Source organism: Chanodichthys erythropterus, chromosome 19 (genome assembly GCF_024489055.1).
Source record: "Chanodichthys erythropterus isolate Z2021 chromosome 19, ASM2448905v1, whole genome shotgun sequence".
Taxonomy (NCBI): domain Eukaryota; kingdom Metazoa; phylum Chordata; class Actinopteri; order Cypriniformes; family Xenocyprididae; genus Chanodichthys; species Chanodichthys erythropterus.
Genome location: NC_090239.1, coordinates 9,207,920 through 9,225,611, shown reverse-complemented (window position 1 = coordinate 9,225,611; position 17,692 = coordinate 9,207,920). Strand labels below are relative to the sequence as shown.

The 17,692-nt window shown below is 37.7% G+C and overlaps 2 protein-coding genes across 7 annotated transcripts in view; both read left to right on the top strand.

Moving 5' to 3' along the window:
* si:ch73-127m5.1 (neurotrypsin) overlaps positions 1-3,698 on the top strand; it is a 46,538-nt gene extending 42,840 nt beyond the window's left edge. The window contains exon 14 of the mRNA XM_067368693.1: positions 964-3,698. Coding sequence (XP_067224794.1) covers positions 964-1,298 — 335 coding nt within the window. The 3' untranslated portion in view covers positions 1,299-3,698. The remainder of the gene's footprint in view (positions 1-963) is intronic.
* A 1,763-nt stretch (positions 3,699-5,461) lies between these two features.
* The window catches only part of ndst2b (N-deacetylase/N-sulfotransferase (heparan glucosaminyl) 2b), an 89,917-nt gene continuing 77,686 nt past the window's right edge, over positions 5,462-17,692 (top strand). For 2 of the 6 annotated variants that reach the window (XM_067368687.1, XM_067368692.1), the window contains exon 1: positions 5,462-5,582. The gene's annotated coding sequence lies outside the window, so the exon portion shown is untranslated. Of the gene's footprint in view, positions 5,583-5,643; positions 5,758-17,692 lie in introns of those variants that run through there. The other 4 variants (XM_067368690.1, XM_067368691.1, XM_067368689.1 and 1 more) reach the window with 4 other exon arrangements.

Genomic DNA, 17,692 nt, shown 5'->3' with positions numbered 1-17,692 from the left:
GATCCTACAGAAATCATTCTAATAAGCTGATTTGCTGCTTAAGAAAAATTTCTTATAATTATCAATGTTGAAAACAATTTTTTGCTCACTAGCCACTGTGGCTGGTGGTTTCCCAAAGTTACTAGCCACTCAGCATTTTCACTGGCCACAATTTTGACATTAATACCTGCTGAAAAACTGCCATATAGACATTTTTAATATTATTTCATAATTTGGCAGCAGATATATTAGGCTGCTGTCACTTTAAGACCTGATGCACGGATCCATTATACTGTTACACGTGTTTTCTTTCTCAACTGTTTACGTTCACTTAAACATATACTGACTATATTATGTGAATACTAGCCAAGACCGGCATTTTGACATTATTTTGTGTGTATTTGACTGTTTAAGCACAATAAGCAGCGAATACAACTCAATTTAGTACTGAGAGGCTGCTTTGTGTGTGCACTTTGGGTGTTAGCACAAAATTTGCGTGAATGACTAATATTGTGCGCAAAACACGCAATCCCATGCGAAAATGAAAGCCCTGTAGCATGAGGGCAGCTGGTATTGTGTATCTATTCTGCGGAAAATTAGTATTGGAAGCGTTTCGGATATTTCAGTATCTCGATATGCATCGAAAAATAGATATTTTTGACAACACTACATTGCACTTAGTTGATTATTTCAGATGCCTTTTTAATTAAAAGGCTACATTTGAAAAAAAAAAAGTATATTATTTATAAAATTCAACCCGACAATGTGGCTAGTAGGAGTGATGATGCTGAAATCTGCTGAAATCCACCTGCATTTGGCGGGTGTTAATGTCAAGCCTTGTTTCTGGATGTATTATTTTGTATAACAAATAAAAAATCTTTAGTTTGGAATGACATGAAGGACATAAATGTCATTTTGACATAACTGTCCCTTTAAATGTGTTGCAAATGGTGTTTCACCATTTGTTTTCCCCTTATTTTTCAGACACCGAGCATCCCAGCACTCTTCTTCAGGCCTGGGTTCCTCTTCTGCCCTCCTGGCAATGTAAGAAACGCTATGGCGAGCGTTTCACTAGCCACGACATGCTGTGTGCTGGAAGCATGACGTCTGACCTCAGAAAGCATGCTGACAGCTGCCAGGGCGACAGCGGGGGTCCGCTAGTGTGTCAGGGCGAGGCAGGGCGCTGGGTACTGACAGGGGTCATTTCCTGGGGTCACGGATGCGGTGACCCCTCGTACCCAGGTGTGTATTCACGGGTCAGCCGTTACCTGTCCTGGATCGAACAGGTGACGCACAGCACCGCCCCTCTCCAGCACTGAAGCACCACTCTCTCAGAAAACCACCCTCCCGTCACACTTCGGAGAACCAGGACTCTATGAAAGGAAAAACAAGAGCCTGAGAGAGTTTAACACCTGCTATATGCTTTGAACACCCTGGATCTTAATTCCTCTGTATTCTATCTGTACAATTCAATTTTATGTCATTAGCATTTAGAGATTAGGATCTTTCTTTGCTCACAGACTGAGTCTGGGAAGGTTTTCATTCATCTAGGACACTGTAGAATGACCAGTGTGACGTTAAAGAGACAGTTCACCTCAGAAATAATGGTTGGTCATCATTTAATCACCTTCTAGTTTTAAACCCGTATTTGGGGTTAGTAAATCATGATAGAATTAAAATTTTTGGGCGAACTGTTCCTTTAAAAGAGTGTGCGACATGTGATTCTACTGTGCATTTAAAATGTTTCTAGAGCCATCCAGAGGCTGCAGTGCATGTTAATGTATGTATTGTATTTAAAAGCCATTTGATGCAGCTGCCCAGACCTTCCGCATGGTATAGAATGGTAGCATAAGCTCTGCAAAAGCAGGTTTATTTTTTATTCTGTGGGGTGGAAGAGAACGAAATGGATTCTTCTACTATTCTTATTTAACAGAAGGCTTGAACTGCACCTCTAATCTTCATGGAAACATTTTCAGTGTTGTGGATTAGACAAGTAAAATGAATCATGTAAGCATTTTTAGATAGCGACATTCGAAGTGATCTTTAAAGCCATGTGTCTTCTATATGTGTCATACATTTAATACAGTTTTAAAATCATGTACAGTAAATCATGATATTTAACTTTTCAAATTGGCATTCATTTACCAAGTATGCTCTGTGTCAGTATTGAGGCATTAACATAAGGCTCTTTAAGACAAATGACAAAATATGTTGTTTTGTTTTGTCTCAGTCCAAGTAGAAGTTTTAGGGCATAGTTGGCATTTTAGTATCATAATAGCGAATAACCTAAAGTGACTTTTCTCTTATTTGTCATGGTGATTTATTCAATGTGTGTCATTATGTAAAAGTAGTACGGCAATTGATAATGGGGTTTGTCCATTCAAAGGGTGAAATCAAGAGGATTTTCTTTAGGACTGACCATATTTTGGTTGACAGTCAGTATAATGAGATTTTATTTTGTAGCATATCTTAACAGTTCCTGTACTTTGTTCTGTGAACTGTGTGTTTTCATCCAGTGGGTGGCGATATTGTGTTTTTTACTCAATTCTGTTTTGTGCTGATTCTAGATTGAAGATTCTTCAGTCTGTTTCTTATTTTAAAACCCCCTTTTGACTGTTTCTTCACAAATTCCATCAAAATGACTGAATAGAATTCATGCGAAGAATGACAGATTTTTGTATTTCATTTGAAGAGAAAAATGTAAGCAACAAGGGCTCTTTAAAATTGGTCATAAAGAGAGGCAATGGGCAAATGTATAGGAAGTGACATCACAGATGATGGCTGAGAATGTAAAAGCCAAGAGCTTCATATACATCCAAATTTGTAAGGTCAGTTTTATTGTGTATTTGTGGTGATTGCACATTTAGACATGATGCAAATCGGAATAGCTATTTCCAGTTGTGCAAAATACAGGCTGGGTGAAAATAATATGATATTTAAAGTTTTCAAAATTGTAAGGAAGTCTAAATCATGCTTTATTCATGCAACAAATATTAACAGAATCTCACTCTAAAACACTGACTCAATTTACTACGAGATCTGAAATTACTTTTAAAAAGATAGTTCTTAAGATTAAAAAGTTATATTCAGCCTGCTTCATAATTAATGCATATTGTCGCACAAATTCTTCTAATAATCTGATATTGCCTGCTAAATTAGTTAACAGGCATATATTATTCATGTATTCTTAATGTAAGTGGAGCAATGCCTTCCAATATGCCCGAATATTTTTATGGCATTATATATTGCTATAAAAACCAGGACTACACATTAAATGGTGGATTTTCAAGAAACAGGAACAGTTTAGATCTCAAAGCACTACTGTTTTTTTGCTTAGTAGGTCTCGTAGGTACATTCTGGAGATGTATTAAATAGAAACTGGACTGTATCAAGTGCTTCTTCTCTCTGAAGACTAACTTCGTTTTGTGTTTTGGATGGTGCCTGCTTAGATCTTCAAAAGCCATTTCAGAAGTAAACTATGCTGGCCTCTCAGAAGACTGCTTAATCACTGCATCAGAGCTTTGGGACTCTTCATCAAGGGCCGTGATAAGGAGCTCATCTCCCTGACACTAGAGAGGGTTGATGTCTGTTGCATGTCATGCAAGCATCTGTTTGTATGTTGATGATGTTCTCAGTCATTACTAAGTCTTTGACTTTCTGTAAAAAAAAATAAAAAAAAATGCTTTGAATATTTTAATGTGTGACAAGTGCCAAAATAAAGTGACCTCTTCTTGTGGCATTGGCATTGTATTGTTTCACATGGTTTAATTATTTATTTATATTTATTAAAATACATTTTTCTTGAATTTAATATGAATTTTAATTAGATTGTAACAGGACCTGCCACTGCAACAAATGTTCTTGCACTTCAAAAATAACATGTCATTAAAACAATGGCACAAAATAAATAAATGAAAGAATCTTTGCCTCAAAGCAATAAATAACCTAACTTTCATAGTTTAATAGTCATATATATATATATATATATATATATATGTATATACTTTTTGTGTTTTTTGCATGAGAACCCTGATGGCTCGTTCACACCAAGAACAATAACTATAACGTTAACTATATTTGCGTCCACACAAGCAAATTATTTTAAGCTCATGCTGCAGTTTCAAGGTGTGCAGTACATGTTCTTGATGCCGTTCTTGATGCTTTTACACGTCTTTAACCAGCAGATGTCCTCAGCATGCTATGTTTCGAGTGAATAGCTAGTGTAATCGATCTAATTTAATAGTGAATTTAGTTAATGAAGTCAATATAAAAACAACGGCTAGTCATTGTCACTGCAACTTCAAAGGAAGCTAGGCTGTCAGTGTTTTATCATTGAACAGCTGGAAAAAAATCATTCTGAAAGTGATCCCAACGATATCGTTTCTCTGTCGTCGACATAGAGTGGTGTAGTGTGGTCAGTGCTTAATAATGAATAGTTGATGCCAACTTAAATACATATCACTATATGTTCTAGACAGCATCTGATTGGACAAATATCTTTCTCGTGCAGTATGAGTCATCAATATTTTTGGTCTTTTCTGGGAAGACTACTATGGTTTTTGTCAAATTGTAAGAATTCACACACACACACACACACACACACACACACACACACACACACACACACACACACACACACACACACACACACACACACACACACATGTAAACTTTCACTAAAAGACTTCCTTCCGCCGTAAAAAAAATAGTCCCTGACCGTGAACAGCAACATAAGTTACATTAATACGCCATTAGATGGCGGCAAACACTGTCTTTGAGTGTTTCAGTCAGCAGCAAAGACTTTTACATTGAAAAGACTGAATTGTTGTGAACACGGAACAAGACACAACTGACAAATGCTTTGACTAGCGCTGTCAGTCATGGAAAACCCCTTAACTGTTGAAAGGACAAGATAATACATCGGACATATAAACAGATTTTGTATTATGAACATAGGACTGACTGACCTGAAGGAAAATGCTAAATCTGAATGCAGGTAATAAACTCGCTCACTCGATCTCTTCTACATAATACAGTAAGCTTAAATGAACAATATCAATTGAGAACATAAAGTTTACGTTGCTAAAAGTGGTTGCTAAGGGTGTAAGAACCGTTGGGTGAAACGGTCATAACCGTGTTTTATCGTGAATAAAACACAGCTATTGACCAATCAGAATCAAGGACAGGAACTAACCGTTTATATATAACGTTATATAGTTCCTGTCCATAAATGATGTGTTTAAGTGATAAATTAAAAACCAAAATTAATATATATATATTAATTTTGGTTTTTAATTTATCACTTAAACACATCATTTAACTGATATATCTAGCTTATCATCCTGTAAAAGGAACCTAGTATAGGTACCATAACATGACAGGGGTGTAGTGTATGGATGGAGGAGCTCAAACTTCGGGCTGTTTTGTAAAGAACCCTCCCCGCGCGCCCGTCAGCTGCTCTGCTCCTGCTCATTCCGTGCGGGCTGAAGATGGCGGAGCAGCGCGAGCGGCGCAGGATGCGCTCACGAGACATCAAAGTTCTTTCTGTGGCGTCCAGTTGATTCGGATTCTCGCGACCGCTCTCAAAGCGGGCATTTAAAACGGTAAGGGGATGCGTTATGAGTGCTGTGTTCCAAGGGGCTGTTTCTGGAAACGCACACACTGGTTTGGCATTGACTTCAGTTGCAATGTGGCAGTCCGATAGATGCAGGAACATCTCGCTTTCAGCCTAGCAATGCGTGAGGACCAGAGTGTTGCGTGACATGCTCGATGAACTGGGTATGTACTACTACGCGATTGTTTGTAGACTGAACACAAATCAGTGCTATTGTTTGCAAAGTTGCAATGTTTACAGTTAGCTTGAGACTATCAAATTCTAATCACCCAATACAATAGGTGCAGGAGAGACCTGTCAAAATGTTTGTCTCTAGAAAGGGTTTTTGTAGTTTGTGTTGAGCTTTTATAACTTAGTAATGGAAATCTAGGGGCTGTTGATATATGTTAAAATGTTTTTTTTTTTTTTTGTAGCAGAGATTGACCGATATTGCCTTTTTATGACCGATAACAATTATTTTTGTTTAAGTGTCTGATAAATTATATAAATAACCGTTTTTTAATTGTTGACAATAATAATGATTAGACTACAAAAATGGATATTGGATTATAAATAATTGATAAATAATAAAAATAGTCCTATTGTCTTGTGATCTAGATGTTCGCAATTTATTTTCATTGTTGTTTTACACTTGTCTTTTTACATTTTTCTTACTTGAGAATAATTGGCTGTTGTCATTGTGTAATGTTCCAAAAATCATACATTAAGTTGTTGAGAGACTCAACAAATGGTGGGATTTATCAGTAGCCGACTAAAAAGAACCAATAACCGATTAATTGTAAAAGCGTGAGTATCGGTATTGTAAATTAAAATATTGTTTAAACCAGTTATTAGTCTACCTCTATTATAAATGATCTTTTGTCGCAGTTATCCCCATGTAATTCAAAGCACAAAAAAACCTGTTGATGTATATTTGTGGTGAAACATACAACCTGGAATTGTTTGCTGTGGCCATTTGGGGTGTTGCCAGCGGTTGCAGTCTGATATTCTGCCAAGGTATGCGTGTGAAGTTTTCTCTTGATGTGTTTATTTTGTCTGTGTTTTGCACATCAAAAAATGTTTTAGGGAAAAAAGCCAAGTTGATAATATTTGTTGTCATTCTAACATAAGAATATCACTTAAATGACATATTTCAAAGCACAAGGGTCTGTTTGCTTTTGAGATGCTTGTCAAATTTCTACGTTTTGAGGGAATAACTGGACTGTATGATTAGGAAGGCATCTGTTTTCTTACCTGTGAAGGCTCACGGCAAGATAGTTTCACTGGCTGTGCATCTGAACACGTCCATTTCTGTGATTTTATGCCATTGATTCTGAGATGTATAAAAATTAAGTGTCATTTAATGTGCTACTGATAAGATGTTTGCGGTTTCACATAAAATGAATCTAGAGTGGAAAGACACAAAAGACTATTGAAGTTTTGAAAGAAATGACTACTGTTGCTGGTGGAGTGATGGCACATTTGAAATGAAATTATGAAAATCGTTTTTTAGACATTTTAGCTTCGACTCGGTAATTACATTCGGCAGCTATTGAAGTAGGAGAAGAGAGAAATAAAAGAGCTTCCGCCTCCTTTGAAATGAACCTATTAATGCCTCTCATTCGACTGAGGAACCCAATGAGTGCTGGTCAGAGAGCTGAAGATGAATACTAGTCATTGAGTGCCTCATTGATGTCCTTGATGAGTCAGATATAATTAAACATTGTTGCTCGTGGGCTTCATTCTCCAGACTGTAATTTGCTTCATGAAGAGCTTAATCAGTGCTCAATAAAAGTGGAGCCAAACCTGTGTAGGTGCCTACTGTGTAAATAGATCTACCTTGTCTACACATGACAGCAACCTCCTTTAATCTGTCATACCCTCGATGCACATTAAACATATGCACACACTCTTCTCAATTAATTTCCTTTTTTGGAATGCACCGCCATGCACAATTAATATGAATGCTAGTCATAAGCTTACTTGTGTCCAGTCGACATCAAGTGGAATGTCACAATAGGTAAGTCAACAAAGATGTTTTTTTTCGTTGTAAATAGAGCAAAACCTTTAGTATATGAAAGCTAATCCTTACTACAAGCCCTCAGGTTGTAGTCATTCATTGTTTGATTTGGCTCTTGGCTTTTAAGAGACACATTCCCATGATTAGTGGCTGATAACGACATGATAATGTCAGTTCTGTTTTTGTGATGTAACCTTAAAAATTGGCCAGTGTTGTTTAGAGCATGCATAATTGCTATATTTAATGGAACTAAACAAAGTGAGGTGTGTTTGTATGTGTTCAATTAATTCAAATTCAATAGTGTAGTACCCACAGTGCACCCATTGTCTGATAATAATTAATTTGTTGACTATTGTTCCATAGTTTGAAAATTTTCATTGATGTTTCGGAGTTTGTTTTGTAAGTGTGTTTGTGTGGTGGTATTGTTTGTGGTGTGGAATGCTGCAATGCCTGGTTTCAGTCCTAACCAATATCCATAAAAGGTTCCTCCTTCAGTTCCCAAAGACTGAGTTGCTCAATGAGGTGCTGAATTCTCAGAACGTTGATTTCCATTTGAATTTATTAACTATTTTGTTGGATTCAGTTTCTGTGTTCTTAAAGGCAGTTGAATTCACGATTGCAGTAATTAGTTCAAAAATGTGCATATGTAAACGTCACAGATATGCCTCTGACACAAAGGCTGTTTCAAAATGTAGGCTACATGATTATGCTGTTTACTTAAGATTTCTTTTGGTAAAATTGCAACAAAGAGTTTCATGTGTCCTTCACAGATAAGACTAACTCACAATTCAAATGCTGATTATAAACATACTTGTATATAAAGTTATTGATATTAAGTAGTTGGGTTTAATTAAAAATGCACTGTTTTACCTATAGTAATGTTTGGCTATGTATTTTATGCTATCATGTTGTTAGCTTAGCAGCATGCTAATGCCTAAAGATGCATTCACACCATGTCGGAATTAGATTACGACTTGTAAAAAGCGTTCACATCCTAGTAGAACTTGTACTTACAACTTGTAAACCTGACTTGTACCTCCTGGCTGCTGCAGATTCACCTTTAATAGTTTTAGATTTAGATTTTACCATTAATAGTTTTGCCATACACCTAATTATGTTGTCATCACATAATCACGATATTTACGACATGGCGTGAATGCAGCATAACTCCTGGGTGTTTAGGTTCTATTGTGCGCACAAAGCAGTTAAACACACTGGAGTTAGACATTAGCACGTTGCTAAGCTAACAACATATTACTATAAAAACACATAGCACACACAAATATTGGATAAAATAGTAAATTTAATCTGAACACTTTCGTATCAACAATGCCCAAGTGAAGTCTTGTTTAAAAATGTGGAAAGTATGAATTCTTGAATGATACATGGGTTGTGACATTGGAAGTGGCGTGTTGATTTAAACCATGGCGGAAACAGTGATTCATAATATAATATATAATATAAAGCAACAATATTTATAAATAGTGATCAGTGAGCAGAAAGTCTGTGTTGAATGGTGTAAAGTTAAAGGGATAGTTCACCCAAAAATAAAAATTTGATGTTTATCTGCTTACCCCCCCCCCGGGCATCCAAGATGCAGGTGACTTTGTTTCTTCAGTAGAACACAAATGATGATTTTTAACTCCAACCCCTGCAGTCTGTGAGTCATATAATGCATTGAAACAGTAACACCATCTATGAGAATAAAAAAACATGCACAGACAAATCCAACAAGTCCACAACACATTGAGGTCCTAAGACATGAAACGATCAGTTTGTGTGAGAAACCGAACAGTATTTATATATATATTTTTTTAACCTCTAATACACCACTATGTCCAACTGCCTTGAACATCCGGTGTGTGAGGTCTGAATGCACTCTGACACCGGAAATGATCTCTCGCACTCATTGACGTATACGACATCAGAGCGCGTTTTCAGACCTCACACACCGGATGCTCAAGGCAGTTGGACATTGTGGGTGAACTATCCCTTTAATCGCTCAAATTTTACGGTTTGCTCTATGTAACAAAGACCAGTTGTAATACAGTACTATTTATAAATAATCATTTTTATTATTTTGAATTTAGATGTAGTTATTTGTGTAATTGGTCACAATTTAGTTGCTTCAGTGTTCTGTTTTGGACTCGAATACGTGACATCCTAATAGTGAAGGTCTGACTCAGTGGAATGAGCTTCCCACATGCACTTGAAAAGCAGCATCTGATGCACAGTTCCATTTCAGTAAGGATGCTGCCTTAGAAGGCAGCTCGAACAGAGCCTGTGTCTTATATCCAGTTATTAAGACTAAACATCCTTATGGCTTGAGTGTCAGCATGATATGTTTAGTAAAATGCCAAACATTGGGGAAAATAACCCAGAAGGTCTAGACTAGTATTTTAGCTGCCTGTTGTTTTCTGTAGGATATGACATTTTACTGTAAATCTGACTATAGAGGTTTCCATTTAAATTTGGATCTCTTGGTAGTACGGATGATGACTCTTTCTTCATTTTAAATAGTCCAAAGATTTCCATTGCCTTATTCACTTAAAGTTAATGTTTTGTAATTATAGCCATTATTTTGTGTTCTGTAAATGGCTGAGAGTTAGGGTTGGGCGATATATCGCATGCGATTGTCACGCGCATTTCATCAGTAAAGCCGGTTCCCTGATTGCCGCTAAATCGCCATTACTTGCTTTCAAATGGAGCGCCATTTAATAGACAGAGCCGTAGTTCACTGACAAGCTACGCAATATCGCGTTCATTATCGAAGGCAATTCATCTGCGATATGAACGCAATATTGCGTAGCTTGTCAGTGATCTACTAATTGTAAATAATCCTTTTGTTTTCTTATCAGAGCTGCAAACCCCTCATGATGGAGCCATCATGAGCATCTAGTGGAACATTCACATTTAAACCAACAGGTGAAAATGTCAGTTCAGTTTTGAGGATCAAGAGGCTAACAATAGAATGCATGCAGGAAGGCAGAGGTAGCGTCTTGAAGTCTACTAGACGAGTGCGTCCTGTCCCCAGGCAGTAGTCTCCAAGCATTGCTAGCTGACTGTTTCAGCTCTCCGAGAAGGAAGTTAGGAATGGTTGGTAGCAATGTTGAAAAACCCGGTGGGGGGGAGGGTGGCGGGCTGCTCCATGGGGAGCCAAGAGCTGTCTGGTCAGGGATCAAATTCTCGCACTGTTGGCTTGCTCGCATCCATAATTCATGTGCTTTTTTACTTGCCGAGGAAAATGGAAAATGTGCTGTGCTTTTTCCTCCAACTCTCTCCCACTCTCTTGCTCTTGTATTTGCTTTTGTCCTTTCATTTAATCAGCCCGTTCCAACTATTCTCTCTGACATGAAAGAGTCCGCTTGAAAGCAGGCATTATTTGCTGGGAAATCCATAGATTTTTGGGTTTGTTGGATTTTCATTTTTCTGCCCATACTCATTCCTGTGGCTCTCTGCTGACTTATTTTCCTTCACATTGCTCACTAACATGCTTTCATATAGGTCAGGGATGTGCAAAACGATGTATTTTCAAAATAGGCTAGCCTGTGAGTTGCACGAGTGACCAGTCGACTAATGACCTGACCCTTATCGCACGGGTAATAATTTCTTAGGATGTGTTTTTGTGTTCAAACACAACTAGACTTGGACTGTTTTTAACTTTGCATGGTGCTTAAAAATGCAATGTTTGTGGTGGGATGTTCAAAAAAAGCGTGAGCACAAATAGCTCAGTTGTGTTCACTTTACACCATGTCAGAATTACCGGAAATATGCAATTCCGATTTGTTAGTGTTCACATCAAAGTAACGCACAATATGGCGGAATAAGTCCCACCTTCTAAATAAGAGCCAATCGCCGATTGGTAAAGTCATTGCGTCACTGCAGTGGTCGTTAGAAGCACCGGTTTCTATAGAAACAGACGCTAGCCTCCGAAATGAGGCACGAGATGCGCATTTAGGTCTGCGCATGCGCATTAGCTTGATCCAACCTAAAAATACTTTTTTTTTTTTTTGTCATGATTTGAGCATTTGGAAAAAAAAATTATGAGACAGTTGTTTTCAGATTTCATTGGTGATTTCAAATATGAAATTTAATTGAAAGCTTGGCAAACAGCTTTGGAGAATTTTATGTTTCCCCATTCAAAGAGATAGGAGTTGCACTTGGATGCCCGAGAGGCGTTTCAAAGATGGCCGCCGAGTGACTTGTCTTAAAGGGACTTTGGTTCACATCCTTGTACAACTTGTAAACTTTCAATTTTCTGAGAGCTCTGCACTCAAAATGGCATGGCTTCAGCATTAAAATGTAATTAAGCAATTATTTCATAATATTTCTGTCTAATATTTCCTATAATTGACTATTGTTAATGCCTTAATAATGCAAGAATAATCTGAAAATAACAAATGACAAAAAATACTGTTGAATGACAATCTAGTGTGCTCTATAAATAAACTATTTACCAGCCAAGTTTATTAATAAAGCATTTGCAAAACATCTATTACATTTTATATTGTGGTTTTGTCAATTGATTACACATACTACTCAGATTCAAACATTAATAGTGTTGCCATAGAAATGCATAATTCCAAGGACGTGAACAGATCCGAGTAGAATACTCCGGTTGTCATCTATTAATTACAATCTAGCATGAATGGAGCATTTGGCATTAGCATGTTGCTAAGCTAACAATGTGATAATCTGAACATTAAAATACACACACAAAAATCCCTCCACCAGCCAAACTCCTCACTATCGGTTGCTTCTTATCCCAGCCAGGGATAAGGGGGAGTACCAAATTCCTGGGTTCGGACCAAATTCCGAGCACAGAGCCCTCCCCTTGGACAGCACGCTAAACACACATACTCTGATTATTTGTAAGTGTGAACTTGTGAAGTACATCACGGAGACATCTATTTGATGTCTGCATTTACATCTGCAAGATGTATTTGCACATTTGCAACATGTCTCTAAGAGGTTTCCTGTCAGACGTTAAATAGACATTTAGAAAACGTCTTTAAGATGTTTATGTTTTAGAATGTATTTAATACTGCTTTTTCTGAGGCGTTTATCAGATGTTTGAACACAACAGATGTTTTCCAGATGAAGTTCTCTTTAGCATACATCTTAGAAGCGTGCATGTGCTATCTGGGACATACATCTGTAATAGAGTTATAGTTTTACACACAGATGAAAGCCAGGGCCCTTTTTGCATCACTTTTCTTTTTTTGAGAGGGCTTTATGGAATAAAGATGTTTACGCTCCCTCAAAATGAGATATTCTGTGTCCTAGAAACCTCCATCTTGTCAGATACGGAGTCTGCATTAAGCACAGCAGGGAGTGTATTTTTCTCTCCAAAATCTGTTAACTCAGATAAATCCATTTTCATTCAGTTCAATGGTTTTATGTTGGCAGAGAAATCATTTTTTCTGCTTTTTATCAAATCGATTACCCATTCAGGCTTGTTTGACCATCTGCAAAAGCTAACATGGCCATCTGCTGATATCGTCATAATAAGATCCACACACAGAATGTTAGAACTCTGTTTCTGTCACACTTAGGGATGTGCGAGACTAGTCAATTAAACGATACTGCTGCGGCTAGTCGACTTTGAAATACTTGTCATTTTACCTCAGATTTTGTATGCGTTTGTTTTCTTTATGGCTCTCGTAGTGGGTTCAGTTAGCCCAAGATTTACTCACCCTAAGCCTAGGTGTATAGGACTTTCTTCTTTCTGATGAACACAATCGGAGATATTTTAATAAATATCCTGACGCATCTGAGCTTTATAATGGCAGTGAACGGGACCAACAAGTATGAGCTGAAGAAAGTGTCTCCATCCACATCCATCAATCATAAACATACTCCACATGGCTCCGGGGGGTTAATAAAGGCCTTCTGAAGCGAAGCGATGCATTTGTGTAAAAAACATATTCATATTTAACAAGTTATGAAGTAAAATATCTAGCTTTCACCAGACCGCCTTCCATGTTCAAGTTAGAAAATAGTCATTGTGCACATAATCTCACGGCAGGTAAACCCCAGCAGCGTTTCATAATCAGATCAGACTGTGTTGTGATTGCTTATGGAGACCGTATGTTATTGACTCAAAATGTTTTCCTCATAGTCTCAAAGTTTAATGAAATCAGAATGATCATCTCCTTGGCCCAGTGGGTGAGTAAAACTCTATAGGTCAAAAAAGAAGCCATATCTAAACATTATCCAGAAGCACAGGCGTTTTCTCTGGGCCAAGGCTAATTTAAAATGGACTGTTGCAAAGTGGAAAACTGTTCTGTGGTCAGACAAATCAAAATTTGAAGTTCTTTTTGGAAAACTGGGACGCCATGCCATCCGGACTAAAGAGGACAAGGACAACCCAAGTTGTTATCAGCGCTCAGTTCAGAAGCCTGCATCTCTGATGGTATGGGGTTGCATGAGTGCATGTGGCATGAGCAGCTTACACATCTGGAAAGGCACCATCAATGCTGAAAGGTATATCCAAGTTCTAGAACAACATATGCTCCCATCCAGACGTTGTCTCTTTCAGGGAAGACCTTGCATTTTCCAACATGACAGTGCCAGACCACATATAATCAATTACAACATCATGGCTGCGTAGAAGAAGGATCCGGGCACTGAAATGGCCAGCCTGCAGTCCAGATCTTTCACCCATAGAAAACATTTGGCGTATCATAAAGAGGAAGTTTATCAGCGAATAGATCTACTGTAGAACAGAATTCCCTTTTCCTCTAACCCAGGGGAGTGGATTGATCTGTCACCCTGGGTTACCTGTGAATGTTCAACTTCCAGTGCTCTTGGAAGGCAAGGAGGCAAAAATTGTTCCTGTTTACAGTTAGTACACACTTACACATTCATTTAAACAGTGTTGGGAAGCTAATTTGAAACAAGCTGCAAGTTTCTCAGAATTTAAAGTACTACAATCAAACTACCATGTAACATTATAAAAAGTACTAACAAAACCAACCTGGACTCATCAGAAAACGAGATGGCGAATTTGTACTATGTAAAATCTTACAATTTTAATTTTAAATTACTTGAAGGTCTGGTCTACCCCTAAACCTAACATCCAGTGGGGCGTAAGCAGATCATACAAAATTATATGAATACGAATTCATGCATATTAGCCACTAATTTGCCAAAACATAAATCTAGAAACGATTTGCCATGATAGTGTTGAACAAAACATACTAACTATTGTACATTGAAGCATTTTAGAGGGCAATATTTTTTTGAATATATAAAAATTGGATGATAAAATTTAGCAAATTAGGTAATTGCATTCAATTTGAACTGATAAATGTACACCACTGTAAATATACAAACCCGATTCCAAAAAAGTTGACACTGTACACATTGTGAATAAAAAAGGAATGCAATAATTTACAAATCTCATGAACTTATATTTTATTCACAATAGAATATAGATAACATATCAAATGTTGAAAGTGAGACATTTTGAAATGTCATGCCAAATATTGGCTCATTTTGGATTTCATGAGAGCTACACATTCCAAAAAAGTTTGGACAGGTAGCAATAAGAGGCTGGAAAAGTTAAATGTACATATAAGGAACAGCTGGAGGACCAATTTGCAACTTATTAGGTCAATTGGCAACATGATTGGGTATAAAAAGATCTCTCAGAAATCAAGATGGGCAGAGGATCACCAATTCCCCCAATGCTGTGGCGAAAAATAGTGGAGCAATATCAGAAAGGAGTTTCTCAGAGAAAAATTGCAAAGAGTTTGAAGTTATCATTATCTGCAGTGCATAATATCATCCAAAGATTCACAGAATCTGGAACAATCTCTGTGCGTAAGCGTCAAGGCTGGAAAACCAAACTGGATGCCCGTGATCTTTGGGCCATTAGACGGCACTGCATCACATACAGGAATGCTACTGTAATGGAAATCACAACATTGGGCTCAGGAATACTTCCAGAAAACATTGTCGGTGAACACAATCCACCGTGCCATTCGCCGTTGCCGACTAAAACTCTATAGGTCAAAAAAGAAGCCATATCTAAACATTATCCAGAAGCACAGGCGTTTTCTCTGGGCCAAGGCTAATTTAAAATGGACTGTTGCAAAGTGGAAAACTGTTCTGTGGTCAGACAAATCAAAATTTGAAGTTCTTTTGGAAAACTGGGACGCCATGCCATCCGGACTAAAGAGGACAAGGACAACCCAAGTTGTTATCAGCGCTCAGTTCAGAAGCCTGCATCTCTGATGGTATGGGGTTGCATGAGTGCATGTGGCATGAGCAGCTTACACATCTGGAAAGGCACCATCAATGCTGAAAGGTATATCCAAGTTCTAGAACAACATATGCTCCCATCCAGACGTTGTCTCTTTCAGGGAAGACCTTGCATTTTCCAACATGACAGTGCCAGACCACATATAATCAATTACAACATCATGGCTGCGTAGAAGAAGGATCCGGGCACTGAAATGGCCAGCCTGCAGTCCAGATCTTTCACCCATAGAAAACATTTGGCGTATCATAAAGAGGAAGTTTATCAGCGAATAGATCTACTGTAGAACAGAATTCCCTTTTCCTCTAACCCAGGGGAGTGGATTGATCTGTCACCCTGGGTTACCTGTGAATGTTCAACTTCCAGTGCTCTTGGAAGGCAAGGAGGCAAAAATTGTTCCTGTTTACAGTTAGTACACACTTACACATTCATTTAAACAGTGTTGGGAAGCTAATTTGAAACAAGCTGCAAGTTTCTCAGAATTTAAAGTACTACAATCAAACTACCATGTAACATTATAAAAAGTACTAACAAAACCAACCTGGACTCATCAGAAAACGAGATGGCGAATTTGTACTATGTAAAATCTTACAATTTTAATTTTAAATTACTTGAAGGTCTGGTCTACCCCTAAACCTAACATCCAGTGGGGCGTAAGCAGATCATACAAAATTATATGAATACGAATTCATGCATATTAGCCACTAATTTGCCAAAACATAAATCTAGAAACGATTTGCCATGATAGTGTTGAACAAAACATACTAACTATTGTACATTGAAGCATTTTAGAGGGCAATATTTTTTTGAATATATAAAAATTGGATGATAAAATTTAGCAAATTAGGTAATTGCATTCAATTTGAACTGATAAATGTACACCACTGTAAATATACAAACCCGATTCCAAAAAAGTTGACACTGTACACATTGTGAATAAAAAAGGAATGCAATAATTTACAAATCTCATGAACTTATATTTTATTCACAATAGAATATAGATAACATATCAAATGTTGAAAGTGAGACATTTTGAAATGTCATGCCAAATATTGGCTCATTTTGGATTTCATGAGAGCTACACATTCCAAAAAAGTTTGGACAGGTAGCAATAAGAGGCTGGAAAAGTTAAATGTACATATAAGGAACAGCTGGAGGACCAATTTGCAACTTATTAGGTCAATTGGCAACATGATTGGGTATAAAAAGATCTCTCAGAAATCAAGATGGGCAGAGGATCACCAATTCCCCCAATGCTGTGGCGAAAAATAGTGGAGCAATATCAGAAAGGAGTTTCTCAGAGAAAAATTGCAAAGAGTTTGAAGTTATCATTATCTGCAGTGCATAATATCATCCAAAGATTCACAGAATCTGGAACAATCTCTGTGCGTAAGGGTCAAGGCTGGAAAACCAAACTGGATGCCCGTGATCTTTGGGCCATTAGACGGCACTGCATCACATACAGGAATGCTACTGTAATGGAAATCACAACATTGGGCTCAGGAATACTTCCAGAAAACATTGTCGGTGAACACAATCCACCGTGCCATTCGCCGTTGCCGACTAAAACTCTATAGGTCAAAAAAGAAGCCATATCTAAACATTATCCAGAAGCACAGGCGTTTTCTCTGGGCCAAGGCTAATTTAAAATGGACTGTTGCAAAGTGGAAAACTGTTCTGTGGTCAGACAAATCAAAATTTGAAGTTCTTTTTGGAAAACTGGGACGCCATGCCATCCGGACTAAAGAGGACAAGGACAACCCAAGTTGTTATCAGCGCTCAGTTCAGAAGCCTGCATCTCTGATGGTATGGGGTTGCATGAGTGCATGTGGCA